Genomic DNA, 23,462 nt, shown 5'->3' with positions numbered 1-23,462 from the left:
TATAAGAGGTGGGCGAGCAGTTCCCTCCCTCAGTTCTTCTTTTGCTACCACTGAAGAAGGATGTCTCTTTTCTTTGCTCTTCAGACCCATTGAGCTGTATGCAAGTCGGGGCCTTTGAGGGCATCAAAGGCCCTCTTCAAGAAGTGATCCTGTTGTGGGATGATGGCCCAGTCAGATGGGTACAACAAATGCCTCTTCTGTACCTGCAACAGGAGGAAAACAAAAACTCAGCCTAGATCTTAAACAGTTGGTGGCCAGTTTCCCACAATTTCCCTGCCTTATGTCACTGCAACCATAATTAAGACCAACTGTGACTGATAAATCAACTTCAAACCATGGTTTCAGTTACTAGTTTGATAAACTCTAGCTATCCATAATCAGACAGTTACACTAAATGTAGTTTAGTTAAATCTTCGTTTCATGTTACATCTGAACTGAGCCAAAGTATAAATTACTTTTTATAACAGAATTCCAATTTCTTCAAAAAACAAGTTCTGGACATCGTAGTCATGTGAAAATTGCATGTGTCTCTAAATACGTGTCTCTAAGGGGAAAACCTCGATATTGCAGAGCATTGGCGTTTTCAGGTTGTTCTCCCTTTTAAGTTTTCTGCATCTCTGTCAAACTGTGAGAATTTCTTCTTGGCTTCTGCCTCCTACATCAAAGTTTGCTGTGCTCTTATCACCATTTCCCTCAATTACTAAAAGTATGTGATGAGGTCAAGAGGTGTCCAGACAGGAGAATTTGTTTGGGATTGCCTGTAGCATTTGCAAGTGTCTCCACTTAATTACTCAGAAACAAAGCAAAATACTTAGTTCCTTATTGAAGGACTGAGAAGTGATTCACATACTACTTTTCTTCATTAGGCGTATTGATGCTCGCTTGACAAAAATGTGTACATACTGGAAAATGCAGGTGTGCATTTTTATTTTGCATCCTAGAGAGTGTACTATCAGCAAGGGAAACTCTTGCCTGCAACTTTTTTCATACTATTTGCAGTAGGAGAATATTACTGTTCTTGTAGAGCGACTCTGAATGTGAGAACTAGTATCATCAGTCACCCTTACAGTTTTATAGACAAAGGCTGGCTCATGCATACATGTATATTCCTTGATATCGCCTTGCTTTTTTATGTAAAAATGGGTGATTTTTGTTGCAGCAAAAAGAACTGCATTTCATTTGCTTTGAAGTTTTGTATCCAAGTGGCTTGGCCACAGTACCCTGCTGTGTGTCAGTTAAGGTCCTCGGGTGCATGCCCCTGAACTGTGGGGCTGGTGTTGGAATGGTCAAGAGACTCCGGAGAGCACAGGACAGCAAGGGGAGTGGAGCGCTGGCCCTGGAGGAAACTCATTTTTTTTTAAATGGAGGAGAACATGGAACAGCTCAGTCAGGGCAGATTTAGGAGGACAATATTGTCGGCTTGCATTGGTACAACTACGCCTGTGACGCAGTGGCATGTACCCACCCACACAGGGACAGAACAGCATTGTTGTTTGCAGAAGAGGGAGGGCTGTGATTCACCCACATACCCCCACTTTACATGGTTCCTGGAGGCCTGTTGATCCCCATGAGCAGAATTGCGGAGCAGGGCGGGGGGGGGGGGAAGGGAGGAGTGTAAGCTGCAGGAGGAGGGGAAGTGGGAAGGCCTTGTTTTGTGAGGTCCACAGATGGCTGGATGCACGGCAGAGTGATTAATCGATCGGAGCGTGTCTGTCACTTAAGTGAAATTATGGTTGCGTTTATTTATTAATTTTTGTCCATTATTTAGTTCCTACTGTTTGAGGTCATCAGTCTGTGATCGTTCATTTATGTATGCATGTCGTTACTTGATGCTACAGTCAACAGCGTTTGTTAGTAATTGAAGCCATAGGTTTGACTAATAGAATGGCTTGAGGTTTTCTGGGTGAGAAGTTCCGTCAAGTTGCAGCTGACTTATAGTTTGCCATTGTCTGTTTCTACTTAAGTGGGTTTCCTTGGAGGACTCCTATCCAAATACTAATCCAGACTGACCCTGCTTTGCTTCTGAGATCTGATGGGTTCAGGTAGCCTGGCCCATCCATTTCAGGACTGAGCTTTTATATTAATTGGGATTTTCCAGGTTTAAAAAACAAACCCAAAATATCAGCTGCATATCATTAGTGCTCCTGGTAGTCTCCAACAGGGAAAAATTAAAATGGCGTAGAAGCTTGTATTGCTGTTTTTTATTAGTGAGGTGTAGTGGTTAGAATGTTGGACTAGGACCTGGGAGATCCAAGTCCAGATCTCTACTTTGCCATGAAAGCTTACTGTGTTACCTTGATCCAGTCACACCCTCTCAACCTAACCTACTTCACAGGATTGTTGGGAGGATAAAACGGAGGAGGAGAGAACAGTGTAAGCTGCTTAGGGTCCCCACTGGAGAAACCTCTTCCCATAGGTCCTGTGTGCCAGTCTTCAGGCTGCCACTTACTAGCTGTTCCCCCACTTAAGGCAGCCAATCTGGCATCAACCAGAGCCTGTGTTTTACCCATCACAGCTCCTGCCCGATGAAAGGGGCTGCCAGAGGAGATGAAGAGGCTGGTGTTTAGGGCATTCTGCAAGCCTTTTTTATTTGCTAGGGCTTTTAATGGGGTGTGGGCTGCAGGCATTTTTTTAGGGGAATTATTTGGGATTCAGTTGCATTTTGTGTGTTTTCAATAAGGCTTCAAACCACTTTGAGCCACAGGGATAGGCAGGGTATAAGTATTTTAACAACTAAATATGATGTGTGTCTGTGCCTCAGCAGTAAAAAAGAGCAAGAGTTCAGTAGCACCTATAAGACTAACAATATTTGTGGTAGGATATGAGCTTTTGTGAATCACAGCTGACTTCTTCAGATACCTGCTGTGCCCCAGCAGGTATTACCTACCTTGCAGCTGGTTTATTGAATATGAAGAATCTTTGTTCTTGTCATGATATAATTATAGGATATGATGGGTGATGAAAGGAATTCTGTTGTTGAAGCTAAAACCACTCTTGGTTGAATTCCTGAAGCTTTTGTATACTTTTGTCTTTGTCACAAAGGTTTGAATTCATTTACAGATCTCTTCCCCCTTCCCAAATGCTCTCATCCTGGGATGCAGTGCTGCCATATTAGCTTCTACCAGTGATTGAAGGCTTGCTAACTTAACAGAAGTCCATTGGCACCTTAAAAGTGAACAGCGTTTATTCTCACACGAGCTTTTCTAAGTTGGAACACACTTTTGTGTATCATACTGAAATAAATATTGTTAGTCTTACAGCTCAATCCTAACCCCCAAGACAGCGTCGTTGCTCGTGCGTCAATGTGAATAGGGTGCTGCTCCACGGCTCCCTATGGAGTTTTGCAGGAGAGTCCCGCCAGTGCCCAAGCGCAGCAAGGTGAGGTGCAGCTGCCGCCAGGAACGCCCACCCACCATTCACCTGACAACCCTGCTCATACCAGCCAATGGCCACACCCCTCCCCTGACAGGCAGGTGAATGGCAAGCAGTGGCGCAGCCAATGGGGAGGCCACGATCCCTGCTGCTGCCAATAGCCCCCCCCCCCCCTCGGAGAGCAGGCATCCCTGCCAAGGAGGGGGACAGAGGTGACAGTGAAGGTCCAGATTGAACACCCACCCTCTCACCCGTCCAGCCCCCATTTCCGATGAGGGCCAGGCCGGTGGCTACAGCTTGGTGCACCTGCAAATCCCCACCACAAGAAACAGGTTTCCACTCCCTGAAAAGTGGGACCAGAAAGCACTTGGGAGCAGCCCCCAGGATCTGGAGAGGCAGGTGTGGGGTTTTTTTACAATGAGTGACAGGAATGCCCATTGGAAACTGACTGACAGCCCCGCAGGAGCAGAGAAACTGCTCCAGGGGCCGCCATTCACTCCCTTCCTGACCCAGGTTTTCGAAGTCTATCCCTGCTTCCACAAACAGCAAAATGGAGGGTGGTTCATCCTTCAACAGGAGGAGGAAATCCGAAGATGTTGCTCCACAACCCCAACCTCCCTGCAGTAACTTCTGCCTGGCTTATCAGACACCAGCAGCTCAGTCTGTCAGAGAATGAACGTCCTCAGTGGACCTTCCCCCCCACCCGCCGCCCTGCCAGACATTCATGGGACACACTTCAATTCCCACCCCACTGCCTGAACTTATATTGAGGGGAGGGAAGGGGGCAGGGGAGCCGAACAGGTTGCCACTTGACTCCTGCTCCTCCTGGCAGCAGAGCCCACTCTATCGATCCAAGCCCCGAGCCAGGAAAAATTTGTGGCGATGTGTGAGAAGACATCCCAATGGGGAGTTGGGAGGAGGGCAAGTATTGTCAAAGTCGGGGGAATGAGTGAACAGACAGCAGTTTCTTGTTTTTCAACACACATTTTATTAAACTGGAAAAAATACAGAGGTTCTCTGGAAGTATTTCCTGCCAATGTGGCCGAGTTGCGGGCTGCCTTCGTAAACTGCTCCCTGTGCAGGACCTGACTGGCACTTGCGGAGGCTTACAGGGAGCTCAGACAGCCACTTCCTTTGGTCTCCCAGAGGAGTGGCGATCTGCCTGTAATGGAAACTGATATATGTTGCAAGTGATCCAGGCCAGTGCGCGGCTGATGCCAAGTCCAATCAGCAACGTCTGGGAAGATGTCCTTTGGTTAAGAGCTGTGGCGGCAGCTCCACAGGTGCAGCTCACAACCATATGATGCAGGACTCGCTGGTGTGACAGCGCTCTGCCTTGGGATGATCTTATCTCATGAGGGAGAAAGTCAAGTGGCTGAACACCCTTCAGCAATAGGGTGTCATGAACACCCAGTCAACCCAACCACTGGCCACACCTCCTCCTCTGCTGGGAGGGGCCCCAGCTGAGTGAGTCTGAACAGAGCTCCCACATGAGTAGCGCCCCCCCCCATTGGCTGTGTCAAATGCAGTTTTCTGGGCAACTGCCTCTGGGGCAGGCAGGGGCTGCCACCACTGTCCTCTCATCCGCCGAGCCTCACCTGAAGAGGCTAGTGGTTAGGTGAGTTCAGGTGAGGGAGCAGCTGGCACAAATCAGCGAGCCGGGTTAGCCCACCACCCATCTTGTTCTTACCTGTCAGTGCTCCCTCATTCCTTTCCGAGCTGGAACTTCAGAGTCAAATAACCTCCAAAGAGACTTGAGTGGTTATTGTTAGTCAGGCATTCTGTACTTTACCCTTCTTCCCTTGAGCGAGTGCAAAGTTCTCCCAGTTTTCCCACTAAGTCCCCTCTAGTGCACTCTCCCGCCTCATGCACAAAGTCCCCACGGTAGAAGGCACATGGGCAGAGCCTTCAGCCGTGTGCTCGCCTACCTGAGGTCATGAGCAGTGCAGCTGGATGTTTTGTAGGGTGCATGAGCAGGTGACTGGGTGCGGGTAGGGGGGTCCCCCACCCCGGAAATGCACATGGATTGGCCCCCATGGTAGTTCTCATCCTATGCTCCTTCAGGCCCTGGGGTGGGGTGGGGCGCCGGGAGTGAGGCCCGAGTTTTCCCCATTCAATGGCTGTCTATGGGCTATGCCTCCTTCTTCATGGCGTAGCTTTCCGATGCTGCAGGGGGTGTTCCCGGGCCTAGGAGTGGCTTTGGAAGTGGACTAACTCCTGCCCTGCCCCATCCTGCCCCCTCCAGTGCCGGCATGGGGACTTGTGCCATACTTGCGCCTCTGCCTGGCTGCCAAGCGTGCCTGCCCGCAGCAACCCATCTGCGGTAGTGTGCCTTGGGTGGGCGCTGGCGGAGAGGGGTTTATGTCAACGTAAGAGCCATTTATGCCCACGCAAGCCTCAGTAGGGGAACCTTGTTGACTCCGAAACAGAGGAGAGGGGATGACAGGATCAAATGGGGATTGGAATATACCCCCTTAGCACCGAGGATTACCTCTATTATACGGCAGCATCGGCATCTTATAGCGGATGTCCGGGGATGTGAGTCAGGAGTAGCGGTTGGCTACAGACGAACCAAATCGATCAGGGACATTTTAATCAGGTCCGAATTTTCAAATGCACCACCGCGTCCTAATATGCCTAAGGGCCATTTTGCATGTGGCACATGTAATGTATGTGGCCACATGGTGGGACTGGATCGGATTTTGCCGACCCACACGCCTCTGCGACATGAATTTACAAACTGCAAATCAGCCAATGTGGTGTATATTATACAATGCCAGTGCCCCTTGTTATATATAGGCAGTACCACCCGCCCGCTCAGGATAAGAATACAAGAACATATATCAAGGATTAAGAATGGGGTACTAGAGGCACCCTTGGTCGGTCATTTTCGTGAGTGTGAACACACACACCACGACTTTAAGGTCTCCGTCCTTGAACATTTGGACTGCCCATATGCTTCAGACATAAATAAATCACTTATGCGGTTGGAGTCTAAATGGATTTTCCAACTCAATACTCTTTCACCGCATGGATTGAATTTGGAGATTATCTACTCTTGCTTTTTATGAAAATCGGAGGCTCTACCATAAGTAGTGAGGGTTCCACAGACCTTCCTCCAGCTGGAATTCATTTAGATGTAATCACTGTTGGAATTGGCCCCAAACAAGTGATATATACACAGTAATCAATTTACTAATTATGAGTCCGTTAGCACCATCTGATTCATTCGCTGCCGGAGAGGGTATACGGAGCTTGCACTACACTGTGAGTGGATATATTTTATGAATCTTTGTATAATTTTACATACTGATATATAATGGATACATATGTTGATTGCAATTTATGTTTACAGTGGGTCCAGTCCGAAATGTTCATGCCCAGGATGAAGTGAGTTGTTTACTCACGAAACGGGTTAATTGAGATCTGCCTGCACATTCCCGTCGGCGTTTTTGAATTAATTTAATTTTTGGACTGTGAAAGGATATACGAGCTCATTGCCACTCTCCACCTCCGGCTTCTTATTGCGATAGACACTTTGCACTTTAACGTATAGGATAATTTCTACGGACTATGAAAGACTTCTTGTAATGATTGTACTGTGTGTTTGTGTATTTTTGTATTGTAAAATTGTATTGTAAAATTATTATAATTGAATCCTTGCACTTTTGCACTACTGCACTTTTTCACATGATATATGAAAATATATTTCTGATAAGTGATTCCCTGGCTTGTTTTCTGCAACTATAATTGTTAGTCTGGGGTTGCCCGTAGTTTTGTCACGATAGAGTAATGTGGCTGTTCATTTGCAATCAGCATTTGAATATCATTGCTCAGGGTGCACCAAGAAAAAGGAAGCTGATCATGTTGTGCCCACACATGCTAGCTGCAAGTAACACCTCTCTTAGGAAAAGGAATCCTAATTTAGATGGAAGCCAGCTATTTAAAAGAATTGCCAGATTTGGGTGTTCAGGACTGTAACTACCTTGCCCAGTGCTTTTGGCCACCTCCCTTGTGTACTTGGGATCATCATAATTTCAGGAGGAGGAGAGGGATCAAAGTTTAACAGTATAATGCTGTTTTTTTTTTAAAAAAAAACCCTTTGGAGCCCAATCTGAAAGCTATGCAAGAAAACCTGAATTCTGCAATCTGTATAAATGATGCTAATTTAATGGCTCTCTGCATATTTAAATTTGGTTTGGTCAAGCATGGAGAACAGGAAGAAGATACCCAGAGAACCAGAGCATTGCCACCAACTAATCTTGTGTTCCTTAATTTTATTACTTATTTTTAGTTTTGTACCTTATTACGTCCCAAGCTCTTAGCGTGTATTTAAATACTGTCTGTGGCAATGACCCTCTCACAGCCTTTCACAAGCTCTGTCACTCATCCCAAACCTCCCTCATCACAGGTTTGGGGCCTCCCAGGCAGGCAAAGGTTGGGTCACCGCAGAGCACTTGACTAGCCTTGACTATAGCAGGCAAGGAGTTCTGCCCCCAAATCCTCACAGGGTCCCCTCTTCCAGAGGCTCCACCACACAGGCAGCCCATTTCCTGGATTTACCTCCCCTCACCCAGCTGCAGTCCAGGGCTATTGGGGAAAAGGGAACTTAGAGGTTACTTTCCCTATATATACACTGCCAACATTTAAACTTGGCCCATTTAATGTGACCAGAGTGTTTGAGGCTTGTGTGGGGGATATTTTCTTTCAGCCAATAAGTTCAAGCCAGCCAGGGTTAATAAAACAAAAACAAATTTTATTTACAAGATGTTGCATAGGAATGAATGGAGTTAAACCGAGACTGTTTCAGTGTAACAGAACAGGTTGGGAATTAGCCAGTAATATCTCTGCTGCCTCTCCTCAGCAGAGTCAAACCCCTTCTCCCTCAGCAGCTCCCAAAAGCCTTCTCTCTCTCTCCAATGGATTCCAACTGTCATTGACCCAGCATTCTGCCCGTTCCCGTTGGCTGTTCTCAGGAGAGGTAGAACTGGAGTCAGTCCTGTCTGTCACACCATACTTTCCTTTTACTGAACTGTGATTACAAGTAGAAAATCCTAAGAAATCTATTAATGCAAACCTAACTTTGATGAACCAGACCATGTACGGCTGAACGAAGTCAGAACTTAAATTTAAATCTAGCATTCTGTTGTGACCCTGGTTGCCCCATATGCAGATAACTTAACATATAATGGTTGGATTTTTAAAAATTATTTACTAAAAATTTTGAGTATGGGAATAGCACCAAGGACTAACTACTGGCCTAATTCTAAAGAAGTGACAGTAAGTTCAACAGTCCAAGGGGACTTCAGACTTCCTGCGTATAAATTAAGCATTGGTTGAACAGAGTTTCAAAGCCAATTGTAATACAACATTGTTGTACTGTGCAAACAAAAAATTAACTATGTATGTGTAGAACTTGGATGCTGTTACAGGTGTCTCTAAAGTTGTATTGTCATTATGCACATGTATATTACTCACAAAATTAGTCACATTTAAGCAATGAATAAATCCTTGAAAATATTGTCTGTATATTATCACTATCAGCTGTATATTCTTACATAAATATCTTCATGCTCTACATTCTGCTCAAGTAAAACCTTCTGTTTGAAAGCATTTCACTCATTCTGCCTCCTAACCCTATTCCATAACTTTCCCCATGCTCCCAAAAGGATGGGGGATGGGGTAGGGTTGCCTGTCGGCAGCTGGCAATCCCTAGTAGAAATGGGCAGGTCTTGACATGCTTACGTCATTCCTGGTAAAAACTGGACATGACATGGTGGGTGCTCAAGCCTTTTGTGGAGAAAAGGAAGTGACGTGCTATGGTAAAATGCTAGTTTTTGCAAACTAACGTGTCTGCCATGTCACATACTGGAAGTACCATAAACAGCTCAGTGTGATGCTGGCACATGTTGCTTCCCCCCCCGCCCCCATTTCCTCCAACAAGACAGGATGACCTGCTGTAACAGGAGCCCTACCATCCCCAGGATAGGGGGAAACAGGACAAAAAATTCCTTTTCTATTTCTGTCCCCATTCCTCTGCCTTTACCTCTCTAGCATCGCCTGAGGTAACTGTTTGAATCCAAGTTGCTGCCTGTATGTGTGTATATCTCCTTGTCTATATATTTATTTGTCATCTAGGAACTGAACAGAAAGTATCTTATAACATGAACGTTAGCAGCATTTCCCCTGACAATTATGTTGTGCATCCCTAATGGGGCCTGGCTGCACATCCACACCTCAGTTCTTCTCTTCTGTTTATTCTTTTGAGGAAAGCTGACTCGTTGTTCTACGCTGCTTACTCTTGAAGCCATTTAAAGGCACTTATCTATAGCACAGCATGTTGTGAGACTCATCAGAGTAAAAGCAGACACAAAGGAGGAGTAGACAGGAAAGTTAAAATAATGAGGTGTGTGTATGTGTGTGGGGGGGTAACCTGTGGCTTCATGATGAGATTGAAGGGAGGAGCCAAGGTCAAAGGGCACAGAACCATGCAAGATACAGGTGCCTAACTGACCACTGGACTTTTTGTTTGTTTAAAGAGGAAGACTTGTTTTTGAGAAGCCCTAAGCAAATGTAGGTCACTCTCTCTCAACAGCAACCATGACATAGAATAAAAAGTAAATGCAGCTGTTGAAAAATTGGAATAAGCAAAAGTGAACATAATTAAAAATTCAAAGGAAGAATGATGGTCAGTCCAGTCCAGAGAGTTAAGTTACAAACAAGAGCTCATGGGGCTAGGCATTATTACCAGAAGACCTGGGGTTCATGCAGGGCTTTTTTCTGGGAAAAGAGGTGGTGGAACTCAGTGGGCTGCCCTCGGAGAAAATGGTCACATGGCGGGTGGCCCCGCCCACTGATCTCCAGACAGAGGGGAGTTTAGATTGCGGAGGACAATCTAAACTCCCCTCTGTCTGGAGATCAGGGGGCAGGGCTACCGGCCATGTGACCATTTTCAAGAGGTTCCAGAACTCCATTCCACCGCGTTCCGGCTGAAAAAAAGCCCTGGTTTCATGTATCACTTCCTCTTCCATCTGCCTCGTGAAGCTGTTGATTTTTATGATAAAAACAGCAAAAATAGGCATGGCATCAGATCAATAATTTAAGGGCAACATTTTTATCTGCCTGTCATCTTCATTAACAGCTTCCCACATCTGCTGGGCTGTAGCCCCTGTAAACTCATGTCACAATAAATGTGATATATTTTAAGTTGCAACAGAACTTTGTGTGTCCCCCGTCTCAAGAACCACATAGTAGCTCAATCTTAGGCGTATTATTTCAGAAGCAAACCCCATGGAAGTCAGTAGAGGACTTCTTCGTGTGTTTTTACGTATGTATTTTAATTTTGTATTTAATTGTGTTTTTATTATGCTTTGTTTAATCTGTTAGCAGCCTGCTGGCCCTGATTGGGCAGAAAAGCTGCTCAGAATTCTTGTAAATAAAAACATAATGAATTAGGTGGGAAGGTGGCATGAAAATCTTTTAAATGAATAAATTAACTAAATAGGTGCTGTTTTGTACAGCCAGACTTAAGATTTCAGAGTGTAAAGTAGATAATTCATGTATACTGAATAGTTTGCAAGTTGCCAACTTAATATCTGAAAATAATAATTAACTATACCATACTGTGAAAAGTGCCTGTGAGGCTACACTTAAAAAAAAAAAAGCCTAAACACAGTTAAAATTTAGGTACTATTTGCATTTCACTACTAACTTCTATCTAGCCAAAATTTTACTCGTGGTGCAATATTCTCTTTTTAAAAAATGAGGTACATTAAAAAAAAATCTATTCCATGCTAAAATTCAAGGCTGAATTTAACAGCATTAATTTTTCAGAGAGCTTTAAAAGATGCTTTGAAAGAAAAATCTAGACTTGGGTTAAAAAGGGTTCCTCAGTAAAAACTCAGCATGTGATACTGAAATGCAGAGTGCAGCAGCATAAAATAAAATCTTGTCTCAGAAGTAGTCTGACTTTATTCCTCAAGTAATTATTTTTATCCTTCAGTGGGTGCATCTCTGCCTGCTATTGTGCTAACCTTGCTTGTCTCCCTTGTTAATTATACTCTTTTATGCTTGCTTCACAAGGGCAATTTAACAGCGTATAGTAATTAATTCAACCCAAATCAAATACAGTAACAAATGCAATTAGGTGCCTAAGTACATACGCAGACTTTATTTCTTCTCTGAAGCATGTATGTTAGCAAATAGAACGCGAGTGACAAGAGTGACCCTGTGGAAAGAAGTGAAAGTTTGCCTGTGTTAAAAGAGCTGCTGTCTTGTTTTGTGATATTCTGTTTAAATCTTACATTTAATTCGTAAAGGTATCCTTGCTGGAGCTCAGTGGTTCTTTCATTGGATTTAGGCCGTCAGCTAGAGTGGGGGTTACCATATTGTATTTTTAACATTTTTTGTTAAGAGAGAATACATGATGATGATATGCCATATCAGCCCTGCCAAAGAAGTGTACAGAAGTTTCTAGCCTCGGATTCAGTGTCTGGAATCTCAGGGTCAAACTATGGCTGTTTTCACACTGCTTACTGGCCACGGAACATCGCATCAGGCTCCCGGAACGACAGCGTCTTCCTGGCACGATTTCGTGTGAGAACGACAGTTCTCGTGCAAAATCGCACCAGGAAGACGCTGTCGTTCCAGGAGCCTGATGCGATGTTCCGTGGCCAGTAAGCAGTGTGAAAACAGCCCATGTGAATACCACTTCCTGAGTCCACCACTGGGATGTGGCTCCATTTAAACCTTAAATGCATTTTAAAAGAAACAAAACAAACAAGAAGATTTTACAACAACATTGTGTCCGCATGGTGGACTCTGAGGTGTGGCATCATGTAGTTTCTCTCTCAGGTGCCAGGTGTTGGGAAAGCCTTTTCTCTGCCTGTGAGAACTGATGACCAGATGCTGGTTAAAGTAGACAGTACTGCGAGAGCTGGATCAACGGTCTGCCTTGGGATTTGGCAATTTCAGGGGTTCATTAAAATGTTTTTGTTTATCTGCTTACACATATCTGTGTCTAGTTACAGGTGAGTCTGTAATAGTAGAAAAATACTCAGAGTCCGGTAGCTCCTTAAAGACCAACAAAATTTTCCAGGGTTTAAGTCAGTGTATCTGACAAAGGAAGCTTTGACTCGTGAAAGCTTATACCCTGGAAATTTGTGTTCATCTTGAAGGTATTACTGGACTGGAATTTTATCTCTGTGTCTGATCACTTTGGGTAGTTAAGTGTTTCAATAGAAGAAAACATCTGTAAAGGTTCTTTTAATTTAGACACACTTCCCTTCCTGGTCACCTCAAGAAGAAGAGCTGTTGAGTGGCGGCTGACTCATGGCGACCCCATCCATGCATTTCAGGCAAGAGACAAGCCGAGGTGGTTTTGCCAGTGCCTTCCTCTGCGTAGCAAGCCAGTCTTCCTGGGTCTTCCATCCAAGCACTAATCATGACGAACCCTGCTTAACTCCCAGTCCCTGATAAACTCAGGCAAAGCTGGGCTAATCGGGCTGCTGATGACCAGAAAGGGATACCATACCTGCAACATAAGGCCCTCCAGCCTCTCCTTAAAGACCTCTGCCCCAACCCACGTGAAGAAGAGTTCATTTTCTCCTGAAGAAACCTTTCCCAGTGTTAAACAGAACTTTCTATTATGAAATTTCATCTAATATTTACTGGAAATCTACTTCCCTGTAATTCCCACACATTGGTTCTAATCCTGAACACTGAAGCATTGGAAACACATCTGCTACATGACACCCTTTCAAATAAATCATGTCTCCCTTTTATCTTCTCTTACCTTAACTCCTGGTGTTTATTTCCAGACCCCTTATCATCCTGGTTGTTCGTCTCTGGACACTCCTTGGCTTTTTTGGTGTCCTTTAAATTGTGGTGTTCAGTATTGGACACGATACTTCATCAGATCAGGTCTGACCAGGGCAAAATGGAGTGGAATTATTACTTCCTATGATCTGGACAATATGCTTCAGTTCATGTAGCCCAAGATTGCATTATCTTTTTTATCAGCTGCATCACACCAGTGTTGCGTAGTGGTTAGAGTGTTGGACTAAGATCTGGGAGACCCAGGTTTGAATCACCATTATGTAATGGAAGCTCACTGGGTGACCTTGGGCCAGTCAGTGTTTTTTTTAATTGTTTATGGGCAATGACCATTAAGAACCATCAACAACAGTTACAACAGTCCTAAATTCCAGTATATAAAACATGAGCTATAAAAATACATCATAGAATTTAAAATACATATTTAAAAGCATTAATATCATTACCATCCTACTAAAATGGAGAGAGCAGTAGGTCTCTATGTATGACCTTGTTGCTTACTGTGAGATTCCTGCTATAGTTGGATTTTCATCTATTAAAAGTTTCTCCCAGCAGGTCTTATCTGCATAAACTGTTGGCCTATCAAGAAGGGGAGAAATAATCTTGTCTTGAAGTTCCTTTTAAAAAGGACAGTGAATAAAAAAAGATTTCCAATAATTCCACTTCACGCATAGTGCAAAGGCAAAATCTTTCTGCACACACTTTCAGTCTAACCTACCTCTCAAGGTTGTTTTGAGGAGAAAATGGAGAAGAGACCGATGTAAGCTGCTGCCATTGGAAAGAAAAGTGGAATATAAATTAACTGAATAATAAATATAGCTGAAGAGTGGAGGAAGATAAAAGTTTGGGTGGGTGCATGGGAAGGAGAGAAGGAAGTAGGAAAAGTTGAGATTTGGAAGCTGCCAGGAGGAGGGAAAGCGGATATTTAATTTAATTTTAATTTATTATATTTATATTCCGCCCTCCCCGCTTTCGCAGGCTCAGGGCGGATAACAAATACAAACACCATTAAAAACATTTAAAAACATTAAGTATTACAGTTCATGCTGCATAGTGGTTCATACATGCCTCTGTGTTCGCATAGGGGTGATGGTTTAACCCCCCCTTCACGGGGGGGGGGGGCACTGCCCGGCGTCAGCCATATGCCTGGCGGAATAGCTCTGTCTTACAGGCCCGGTGAAATGCAAGCAAATCTTGCCGGGCCCTTGTCTTGCAAGACAGAGCATTCCACCAGGTTGGGGCCAGGACCGAAAAGGCCCTGGCCCTGGTCGACGCCAGGCGGGCCTCCCTAGGGCCAGGGACACTTAAAAGTTGTTTTCCACCAGAGCGGAGAGTCCTCCGGGGCTCATATGGTGAGAGACGGTCCCTCAGATACGTCGGTCCCAGTCCACGTAGGGCTTTGTAGGTTAACACCAAAACCTTAAACCTGATTCGGTACTCCACTGGCAGCCAATGCAGCTGGCGTAGCACCGGTGTAATATGCTCCCACATCGGTGCTCCAGCAATGACCCGCGCTGCTGCATTCTGTACCAGCTGTAACCGCCGGATCAGGCCCATGGGAAGCCCAGCGTAGAATGCGTTACAGTAATCCAACCTAGAGGTGACCATTGCTTGGACCACTGTAGTCAAGTCACGGGGAGACAAATAAGGGGCAAGCTGCCTGGCCTGCCGAAGATAATAAAAGGAAGACCTGGCAACTGCAGTGATCTGGTCCTCCATCTTCAGGGAGGAATCCAGAATCACCCCGAGGCTCCTAACTCTCGGGGCCAGTGTAAGTGCTGCCCCATCAAGTGTAGGAAGCCGGGGTCCCAAAGCCATCTCCCCACGACCCACATACAGGACCTCCGTCTTCGTGGGATTCAATTTCAGCCGACTTTGTCTCAACCAACCAGCCACAGCCTCAAAAGCATGCTCCAGGGCATCAGGGGCCGATCCAGGCCGCCCGTCCAACAACAGATAAAGCTGGGTGTCATCCGCGTATTGGTGACACCCAAGCCCGAAACTCTGCACCAGCCGGGTGAGGGGGCGCATATAGATATTAAATAATAATGGAGAGAGTATCGCTCCCTGTGGCACACCACATACCAGTGGCCTACGAGATGACACTCTCTCCCCAAGCGCCATATATATAGGTTGGGATTGGGTGTATAGATGCCCCCCCACAAGTCCTTGCCAATTCTCCACTGTCCAACTGCTCAGTGGCCAGCACCTCGCATCTGGGCCATAGTTTTCCCACATAGAGGTTTCCAGGGAGAGGGAATGAGGGAAAGCTGGAGACGGGGCAGGCAGGGATAGATTGGCTGGTTGGTGGGGAAAAGAGAAGGAAGCAAGAAAAGTGGAGAGACTATGGAGGGTTTCAGGGAAGGGAAAGAGAAGGGAGTGGGGAAATAACATGCCCCCCTCACAAGTCCTTGCAGTTCTCCCGCTTATTTATAAGAGCATTGAATGGTGCAGGGCCCTTCAGCACTCCACTGGAAAATTTCCTTCAGGTTGCCATGAAGTTGTTAATAAGCATTCACTGAGTACAGTTGTTTCTTCCAACTATGAATCTGCCTAATAGCAATACCATTCAGCCTATATTTAAGCATTTTGACCCGAAAGATATCATAGGAGACTTTGTCAAATGCTCTGTTGAAATTTAGGTGCCCTATGTCCATAGCTTTCCCTTGGCCTACCAGCCTAGTTACTTGATCAAAAAAGGAGATGCGGTTAGTCTGCCCTGACTTATTCTTTATCAACCTGTATGAACTCCTTGTAATCAGGGTGTTTTTATCGATGCTCACAGTCTGACCACTTAATATCCTGCTCTAGAATTTTACCAGATTTAGATGTCAAGCTAACTGGCCTACAGTTTCCCAGGTTCACCTTTTCCCAGGGGGTTGGACTAGATGACCTTTTCCAAATTCAAACCTACTAACATGCTGCAGGTGAACTATTCAGATTTTCCAAAGCAGGTTTTTTTCCATCACTTGATTTAAAATGTATTTTAGAAGTTCTTTATTTTCTGCATGGCCTTTTTTGTTTCTAATAATGAGGCTGTTTAAAAACAAAAAATTGCACAAACTTCTGAAAACCAGCTGCACCCACCATTCCCATTACAATCAGCAAGTTTCTCAAGTACTTTGGTTGGAGTGTTAATGTCATAGCCTTCTTGTCTTGTACAAATGAAAAAGCGTCTTTTTTGTATCGCGACATCTGCAACAATCTCAAAGGCATTATTTTACAATGGCAGGCAGTTCCACTTTCCAGGCGCCATTCACACATTCAGCTGCAAACTGTCCGGTTTTGAAATACGAAACAATGAGGTACTGGGTGGTGTGTGTACAAAATCCATTTCTTGGACAGATGAGAGATGAGAGATGAAATGCTTCTATTGGCTGTTTGATAGGAAAAGTGTCTGGTTAAGTGGCTCAAGAAAAAGGCGACACATCCTAGAAAATGTGTGGAAGGAACATCTTGAGAGTGATAACTTTGCTGTGCTCACTGTGGACTCACTGGAAGGAAATGATTTCACTGCTTGATACGAAGTGGTATACATTTGACATTCCTGGCTTTGACTTTGACAATTTTACAGGCAGTTTGGAGAATATATATCGATTCCATGAATATGCTTGAGGAAGTATGTAATACATTTTAGTCTGAAAAAGTCATGGAAATAATGGTTAATTCGAATTAACTGCTGAGCACGTGTTTTACTGCTCCTGAGAACGTTCATGTTTTGTAGATGCACATTAACTGTAACAAATTGTCATTTTTGTAGTAGCATCCAGCAGTACTCTTAGGGGTGTGGAGTAGGAAAGCATGGTGTGTACTTGGCTTAATTTGAGCAGAAGTCAATGGGGCAGAGCTCCAGAATCTCTTTCAAGTGTCAGGGCTCAATTCTGATAATTTGGCGCAGTAATTATAAGAAAGTAAGAATGTGCAGAGGTGAAGCATATTCCTTCACCACTAAGTAAATGAAACTGGCCTTGTCATAGTTGTGATTGGAGGTAGAGAGTCTCAAGGTAGAGAGACTGATATTCAAGCAGTAGCGAGCCCTTGGTCACCTCTTGTTTTAGAAATTGTGTGTGTGTGTGCGTGCGAAAGAGAGAGAGAGAGAGAGAGAGAGAGAGAGAGAGAGAGAGAAATTTCTAAAAGCATGAACATGGTAACATTTGGGCGTTGCCGTAGATGAGAAATTTAAAGGCAACGAAAGCATCTCTTGTGAATACATTATAGACTAGCATGTTACATCACCTATCGTGTAATCAAGACAATATTATGGTAATTGAAAACATCAGTTAAAGTTTGGACTGAGCTGTGTGGAAAAGCTTCAGTACCTCTTTATAGGGGTCACTGTGATAGGGTTGAAAAAATAATTCACGTTATATTTGATTGGTTTAGAATCAGCCATGTGACTGGAATAGGAACCACTGTCTTCATTCCCAACAAGTTTCAATATCAAAATCTTAAATTTGATGCCATGATTTTTTCCCATGGTCAGATCCCTGATTGGCTGGCACTCTCGATCCCTGTTATTCCACAGTAGAGATGGGCACGGAATGAAAAAAAAACCCGAACTGCTTGGTTCGTGGTTCGTTAATTTCCACGTTACATGAACTTAATGAACTCACCCAATTTCTGAAACGGTTCATGGTTGGGGAAGAAGACTAGGATGGGGGGGGGAGGGGAAGAAAGGAAAAAAGCACCCTTTCCTGAAACACCTCCCCAGTCCCCAGTCTGTAAGAAAAACAAGAAAGCCAGAGTAAAGAAAAGAGGCTTTTCAGCCCTTTTTCCAGCAGCCAGAAGTGCAGGCCAAAGATCCAAGTTCCAATCCCAATCCCAACACCACAGCCAGCCACCAAGCCATTAAGCTCTCCTCCCTCTCCCACTCTAGAGAAACTGAAACCAGGAATCACACAGCTTCCCCTGTTTATGGAAAAAGCCAAGAGATTGAGGAGCACTCTGGTTGGCAGAAAAACCTGCCTAACATGGTTTTGGAAGGAAGAAATTGGTGTTACCATGGTGCTGAAGGGCCATCTCCTCAGTTGCCTTGGAGATTCTAACCCTCCTCCCCCTTTTCCTGGCTGGATAGGCCAGAGTGGGAGCTCTCTAGTTGGCAGGGACAGCTGCCAATCAAGCCTGGAGGGGGGGGGCTTCTGGCGGCGCGCGAAGATGGCAGTCGCTTAGTTCTCTCGCTCTGACCCCGACCCCCTACCGCGGCCTTTTTTCAAGTGATTACACAGAGGTAAAGCTGTTCAAAATATGGGTAAAACTGGAGGGGGAAAGAACAAACCTTCTGAGCAGAGCGGAGCCACTTTAAAGATGTTCTTGGAGCAAGTAGAAGGGAAACAAGCTCCGTCGGGAAGCAGGCAAGTGGCGCCTAAAATGGCGGCCGCAACGCTTGTAAAGGAGTCCGAGGGAGCACAAAAATAAGTTCTAGATGGAGATATGCATTTGGCTCTCGAAAAATTAGAAAACAAGATAGTTTCAAGGCTGGAAGACATAATTAAGTCTCAAACAAATGAACTTAAGGAATCAATTTCTCAGGCAACACAGATCGCTAAAGGCGCCAAAAGTCTGGCTACTGATAATAAAAAAAAAATCCAAGTGCTACAGGTCAAGAACGAGCAGCTCCAAGAAAAAATGATGGAGCTAGATAACAAAATTAGATCCAATAATGTCAAAATTAGGGGTTTTGCTGAACATGATGAAAATAATAATAATAATAATAATAATAATAATAATAATAATAATGTTTATTGCTTTTCCGGCCGAAGCCATAAGCCATACACACAGCAACAAAATATGAACTGTACACTTGAACATACCCAATTCACATAGACATAACTCGTCATTATCACTTTAAACTATCTAAACTCATGAAAATCTTGTTTCTTTATCACCGTGGCTAGAAAGGAAGCCACTATAGCTGAGGTTTGATTGTCAGGAAAGTTATCAGACAATAACACTGAGATTGCCCAAGGAAGGAAGGGAAGCTTTTCTTTTAACATAATAGGAATAATAAATCTCTCTCTTTCCTTACTCCACTTAGGGCAAAAAACTATTATATGATCCAAGGTCTCTAACTTTCCTTGTCCACAGTCACAAACTCGTTCAGAATAAGGGAGTCCAGAGAAACGACCAGAAAGCACTTTAGAGGGGAAGGAGTTAAGTCTAGCCAATGTGAAGGCTCTGCGTTGAGCTGGAATCTTTAAAGAATAGCAATAAGATGGAATAGCCTCTGGGGGTGAAAGTCCCAGGGATAAGCCTGAACATGTACGTCTGGCTCTCTGGAGAGTACTGCTGTAATCGAGATCCTTTAGTTTTAATTTTATAACTCTTAGGGCCTCATTTGTCTGTAAAGCTGTTATATCAATATCCAGAATTTTTAGTTTCTGGTTAATTAAATTAGTTCGGCTACTCTTATAGGTATCCTGTGAGATCAAATGTGCAAAACCTACTTTCCCTGAATTGTCCTTGTAAATTTCCTTGTTCAAGAACAACTTAAAGGCTGTAATCCATGCTCTCTTCTCAATTGAGGGTTGGGCGAATTCCACCCTAAGTGCAGTACCTGCTACACATCTCGGGACTGCCGCTATCTCCCTCAAAAATGTGTGTAGAGGGGTGTCCAGGTTGTCGGATACACCTTCAATCCACACTCCACTTGAGTCTATGCTTCTGGCTTCCAAGTAATCAATTTTACAAAAGGGTGATTGTAACGCTGAAACAGAAAGAACCTACTTTCGGCTTTTGGATAGCCGTAAACATCTCGAAAAGTTTCAAATTTATGTCACAAGGGTGTTCAAAGATAACAGGCTGCACTCATTGTGCAAAAAAAGAACGGACCCCCACTCAACTGATAGCAATGGTTTACCAATTGCAGGAAATATTGCACCAGCACATCCTGGACATTTAGCCAGTTGCTCTCAGCTTCAAACACCTATAAAATCTGCTACTAAGTTGTCACCCCTAAAGACTATAAAACAGGCTTCCCCGCATAACACTGGGGGAAGATCGAAGCCTCTCTGTAGAAGCGATACTAACAAGATTACGCAAGAACGGTGCGGCAATGCCCTCTTAATGTGCTCCCCTCAGCCTAGTACCTCCTCCTGTTCTCAGGAGGAAAAAGATCAATCTAAATTTAGCCTGAATAAGTCCACAGAATTGCAAACAGCCGGTTCCCTTCATGAATCCTCCAGTGTTATGGCAGTAGAAGAGTCTCCAGAGAGTCTAGTGGTGCTACCAACCCTGGCAGCAAATCCTAACAAGAAACACGCATCTTGTTTGACTGTGCCAATCAGTTTGGAAAAAACTTGTCAAAGTAAGAACAAGTTAGCTGAAACATCAGAATTACCACTGGTTGATTATGAGCTAGACTCCTTACTCCTACGTTCTATATACTCTAATAAAAACCCATCGTCTTTAATGGATTCAAAATCCCTAGCTGATGAACTAGCTGATGCAGCCGAGCAAGTTTCAATTTTACGACCTGCACCAAATAGACAATTAAGGATGGAAACCCTCCCCGCAAGGAGTTCCTACATGCGGAAAAATGGATGTGTGTTGGAGGAGCAGATCTCAGAGGAAATCGAGATAATCTCTTCGACTGCTAAGGAAGTCATTTCAAGAAATACCACTTCAGAGGGATCCCAGGATATTGGACATAATTGACTAGTCAGTTCTAATGTTATTAGACTCCTGTCATGGAATGTAAACGGTTGGAAAAGCAAGTGTAGTGACCCTCACATCCTGAGAATGTTAGGTCATTTCCATATAATAACTGTACAGGAGACATGGGTCCTCGATCAAATTAGTTTGCCAAATTATTGGTCCTTCTCGGCCCCTGCAATAAAAAGCAGAGGTAAAGGCCGACCTAAAGCCGGCCTCGCTTGCCTTGTTTCTAGGGACCTGAAATTGACTAAGAGCGAAATAATCATGGTTTCACCCTTGTTGTTAGCTGTTTGTATATGGACTAACTACTTAGTAGAGCCTCTCCTGATTCTCACAGCGTATATTCCACCAGTAGAAGGTGATTCTAAAGCCCAGTCACTCTGGGAAGATTTTACTGACCAAGTGGGACATTCACTTACCAAATACCCTAATGCGTTGGTTATATTGTCAGGAGACTTTAACGCGCGAATAGGAGGTAATGATGAGGCCTTGCTTCCAAAGGTGCTGGGCTCGTCTGATTTAGTTCTTCCATCTCCCTGGTTTTCCAGATGTTGATCAGCTCTTGGGCTTCAGCACTGGTTGTAAAATGTTTCGTGAGCTACATTTTTGGTCCACTTTTGCCTCAAGCCCTAGATAGATGAAACTATGGGAAAAGAAAAAACTATATACCTGTAGGAAGAGCCTCCTATTAGAACTATTGCTTATTGTAGAGAAAGGCAACACCCTGGAATGTTTGAATCATATTGTTTTATCTCGATTCCAACTCAGATTTAATTAATGGTCTTGCGTCTTTAAAACATTCTTTGAATGGACAAAATCAGGTGTTTTTCTAAATGATTCCATGCATTTTTGTAATTTGCTGTAATATTTATTTTGCTAATAGTGAAAAAAGATAGTTTGGGAATATAATGTTATATTATGTTTCACAATACAACCAGGCATTAATTTGTATGACTTGCTTCCTTGAGTGGTATGAGAGAAAGTGGAGGGTCATTGCCCCCGCCCCTCCCACGGCCACCTACTCTGATTTGCCTCTCAAAGATGCTTACTTGCTGTCTTTAACTAGGCCTATATAGTCTGTCTCAGGTTTATGCCACACATTGAAATAAAATCTCAGTTTTGGATTTTGAAGAGCCTGACTACCAAGCTGACCCCTGAGGATTGGAGATGCTGTTGTGTTTGTTTGAGGAAGATGAGATGCTCTGAGAAATTTTGGATTGGAAGAGAGTTCAGTTCCACAGCCTTACTTTGAGAAAGTGGCAGGGCAGGCCATAAGATGTCATCCCACTGGTTTAACAGCAGCTACTGAGGTGGAATGGCATTTCTGTTGGTGGAGGACGAAAGGAAAAGGTGATTTCTGCTCATTTTTACCTCCCAGTTTGCCCACCCCACAGTTCTTAAGGGTCCCTTGGTCTGCAGGTGGAGGGGGGGCTTAGCGGACTGCCACAGGAGAGGTGAAATGGGGAAGTACACGCGGCACTCTACTGAGGAGCCAACTCCAGGATCTGGGTGAAATAGGTTCTTCAAATTAATTTGTTTCAGAGGTTCATTTGAGTCAAGGGTTAGAAAAAGCATTTAATTTGGTCCTTCCGTTAGGCTTGGAATATTGTTTGCCTATTTGGTTTTGCACATACTTACTTGTTACTATTTTTGGTATGGCCCCCTCCCCCTCAAACTCCAGCTTTTATATGATATTTCATGATACACTGAGATAAGATTTATAAAGTATTTTATAAACTAAAGACTATGTGAGAAATGAATATTAATATTTTGGCCTGTGAACATTCCAGTCTATTTACATACACACACGTAAATCATTATGACTGCTCCTTTTGGATGCTATTACAGTGATATTTACTTTTTCTGAAATTGTTATCATTCTATCTGTATTGAATTACTTCTAATTAATACTTCTCTTTGCCAAGTTAACTATGATACAAATGCACTTTGCCTACATTGAAGTCAGTAATACAAGGCCCATATGTCTTTCCTAAATGTCAGTTTTCCAATATAATATTTAAAAATCCAAATACTCTAGAATCTTGTTCTGGTATGGAATACATATCCATGATTCACTAGAAGACAAGATTCACTACTTATACATCAGTTCTTAAATCTGCCACACGTACATAGAAGCTAATCATTAACATCTGATATTTTCTCACATTCTTCCAATTGCATCTGCATTCTTGCGCAAGGGCCAGTAAAAAAAATAGTGTCCAGTTCCTCAGTCTATGTGTTTTTGAATGCTATAAAATATGACTCCTACTTGGTCCACTAAAGTTCTTTGTATAATAATAATAATTAAAAAACTAGGCTTGTTTGATTATTTGACAGTTTAGGTGAGCAGTATTGTAAAACTGGGGGAGGTGATTACATTGGTGGATCTTAGATAAATTTTAGAAACTTTTGACAGAGTAAAGAAGGAAAAGGAACTTCTTTTTGATTAGTTTCATTGGATAACTTAAGATATTAAAATATACAAGGTAGAACGATAAATGGAAATGTTCTTTGTCTTTCCGACAGGCAGCCGGATAAATTGGTAGTGGTTTGGACAAGAAGAAGTAGAAGGAAGTCTTCTAAGGTAAGTTTAATTCAGTAAG

General features: G+C 43.7%; 1 protein-coding gene across 2 annotated transcripts in view; it reads left to right on the top strand.

Moving 5' to 3' along the window:
* EHBP1 (EH domain binding protein 1) overlaps nt 1-23,462 on the top strand; it is a 411,820-nt gene that overhangs the window by 56,920 nt on the left and 331,438 nt on the right. For both annotated transcript variants that reach the window (XM_054974434.1, XM_054974440.1), the window contains exon 3: nt 23,386-23,443. In XM_054974434.1, the coding sequence (XP_054830409.1) occupies nt 23,386-23,443 (58 nt within the window). The remainder of the gene's footprint in view (nt 1-23,385; nt 23,444-23,462) is intronic.

This window comes from Eublepharis macularius, chromosome 1 (genome assembly GCF_028583425.1).
Source record: "Eublepharis macularius isolate TG4126 chromosome 1, MPM_Emac_v1.0, whole genome shotgun sequence".
Classification (NCBI taxonomy): Eukaryota; Metazoa; Chordata; class Lepidosauria; order Squamata; family Eublepharidae; genus Eublepharis; species Eublepharis macularius.
The sequence above is the reverse complement of the archived record's forward strand: the minus strand, read 5'-3'. Positions and strand labels throughout refer to the sequence as shown.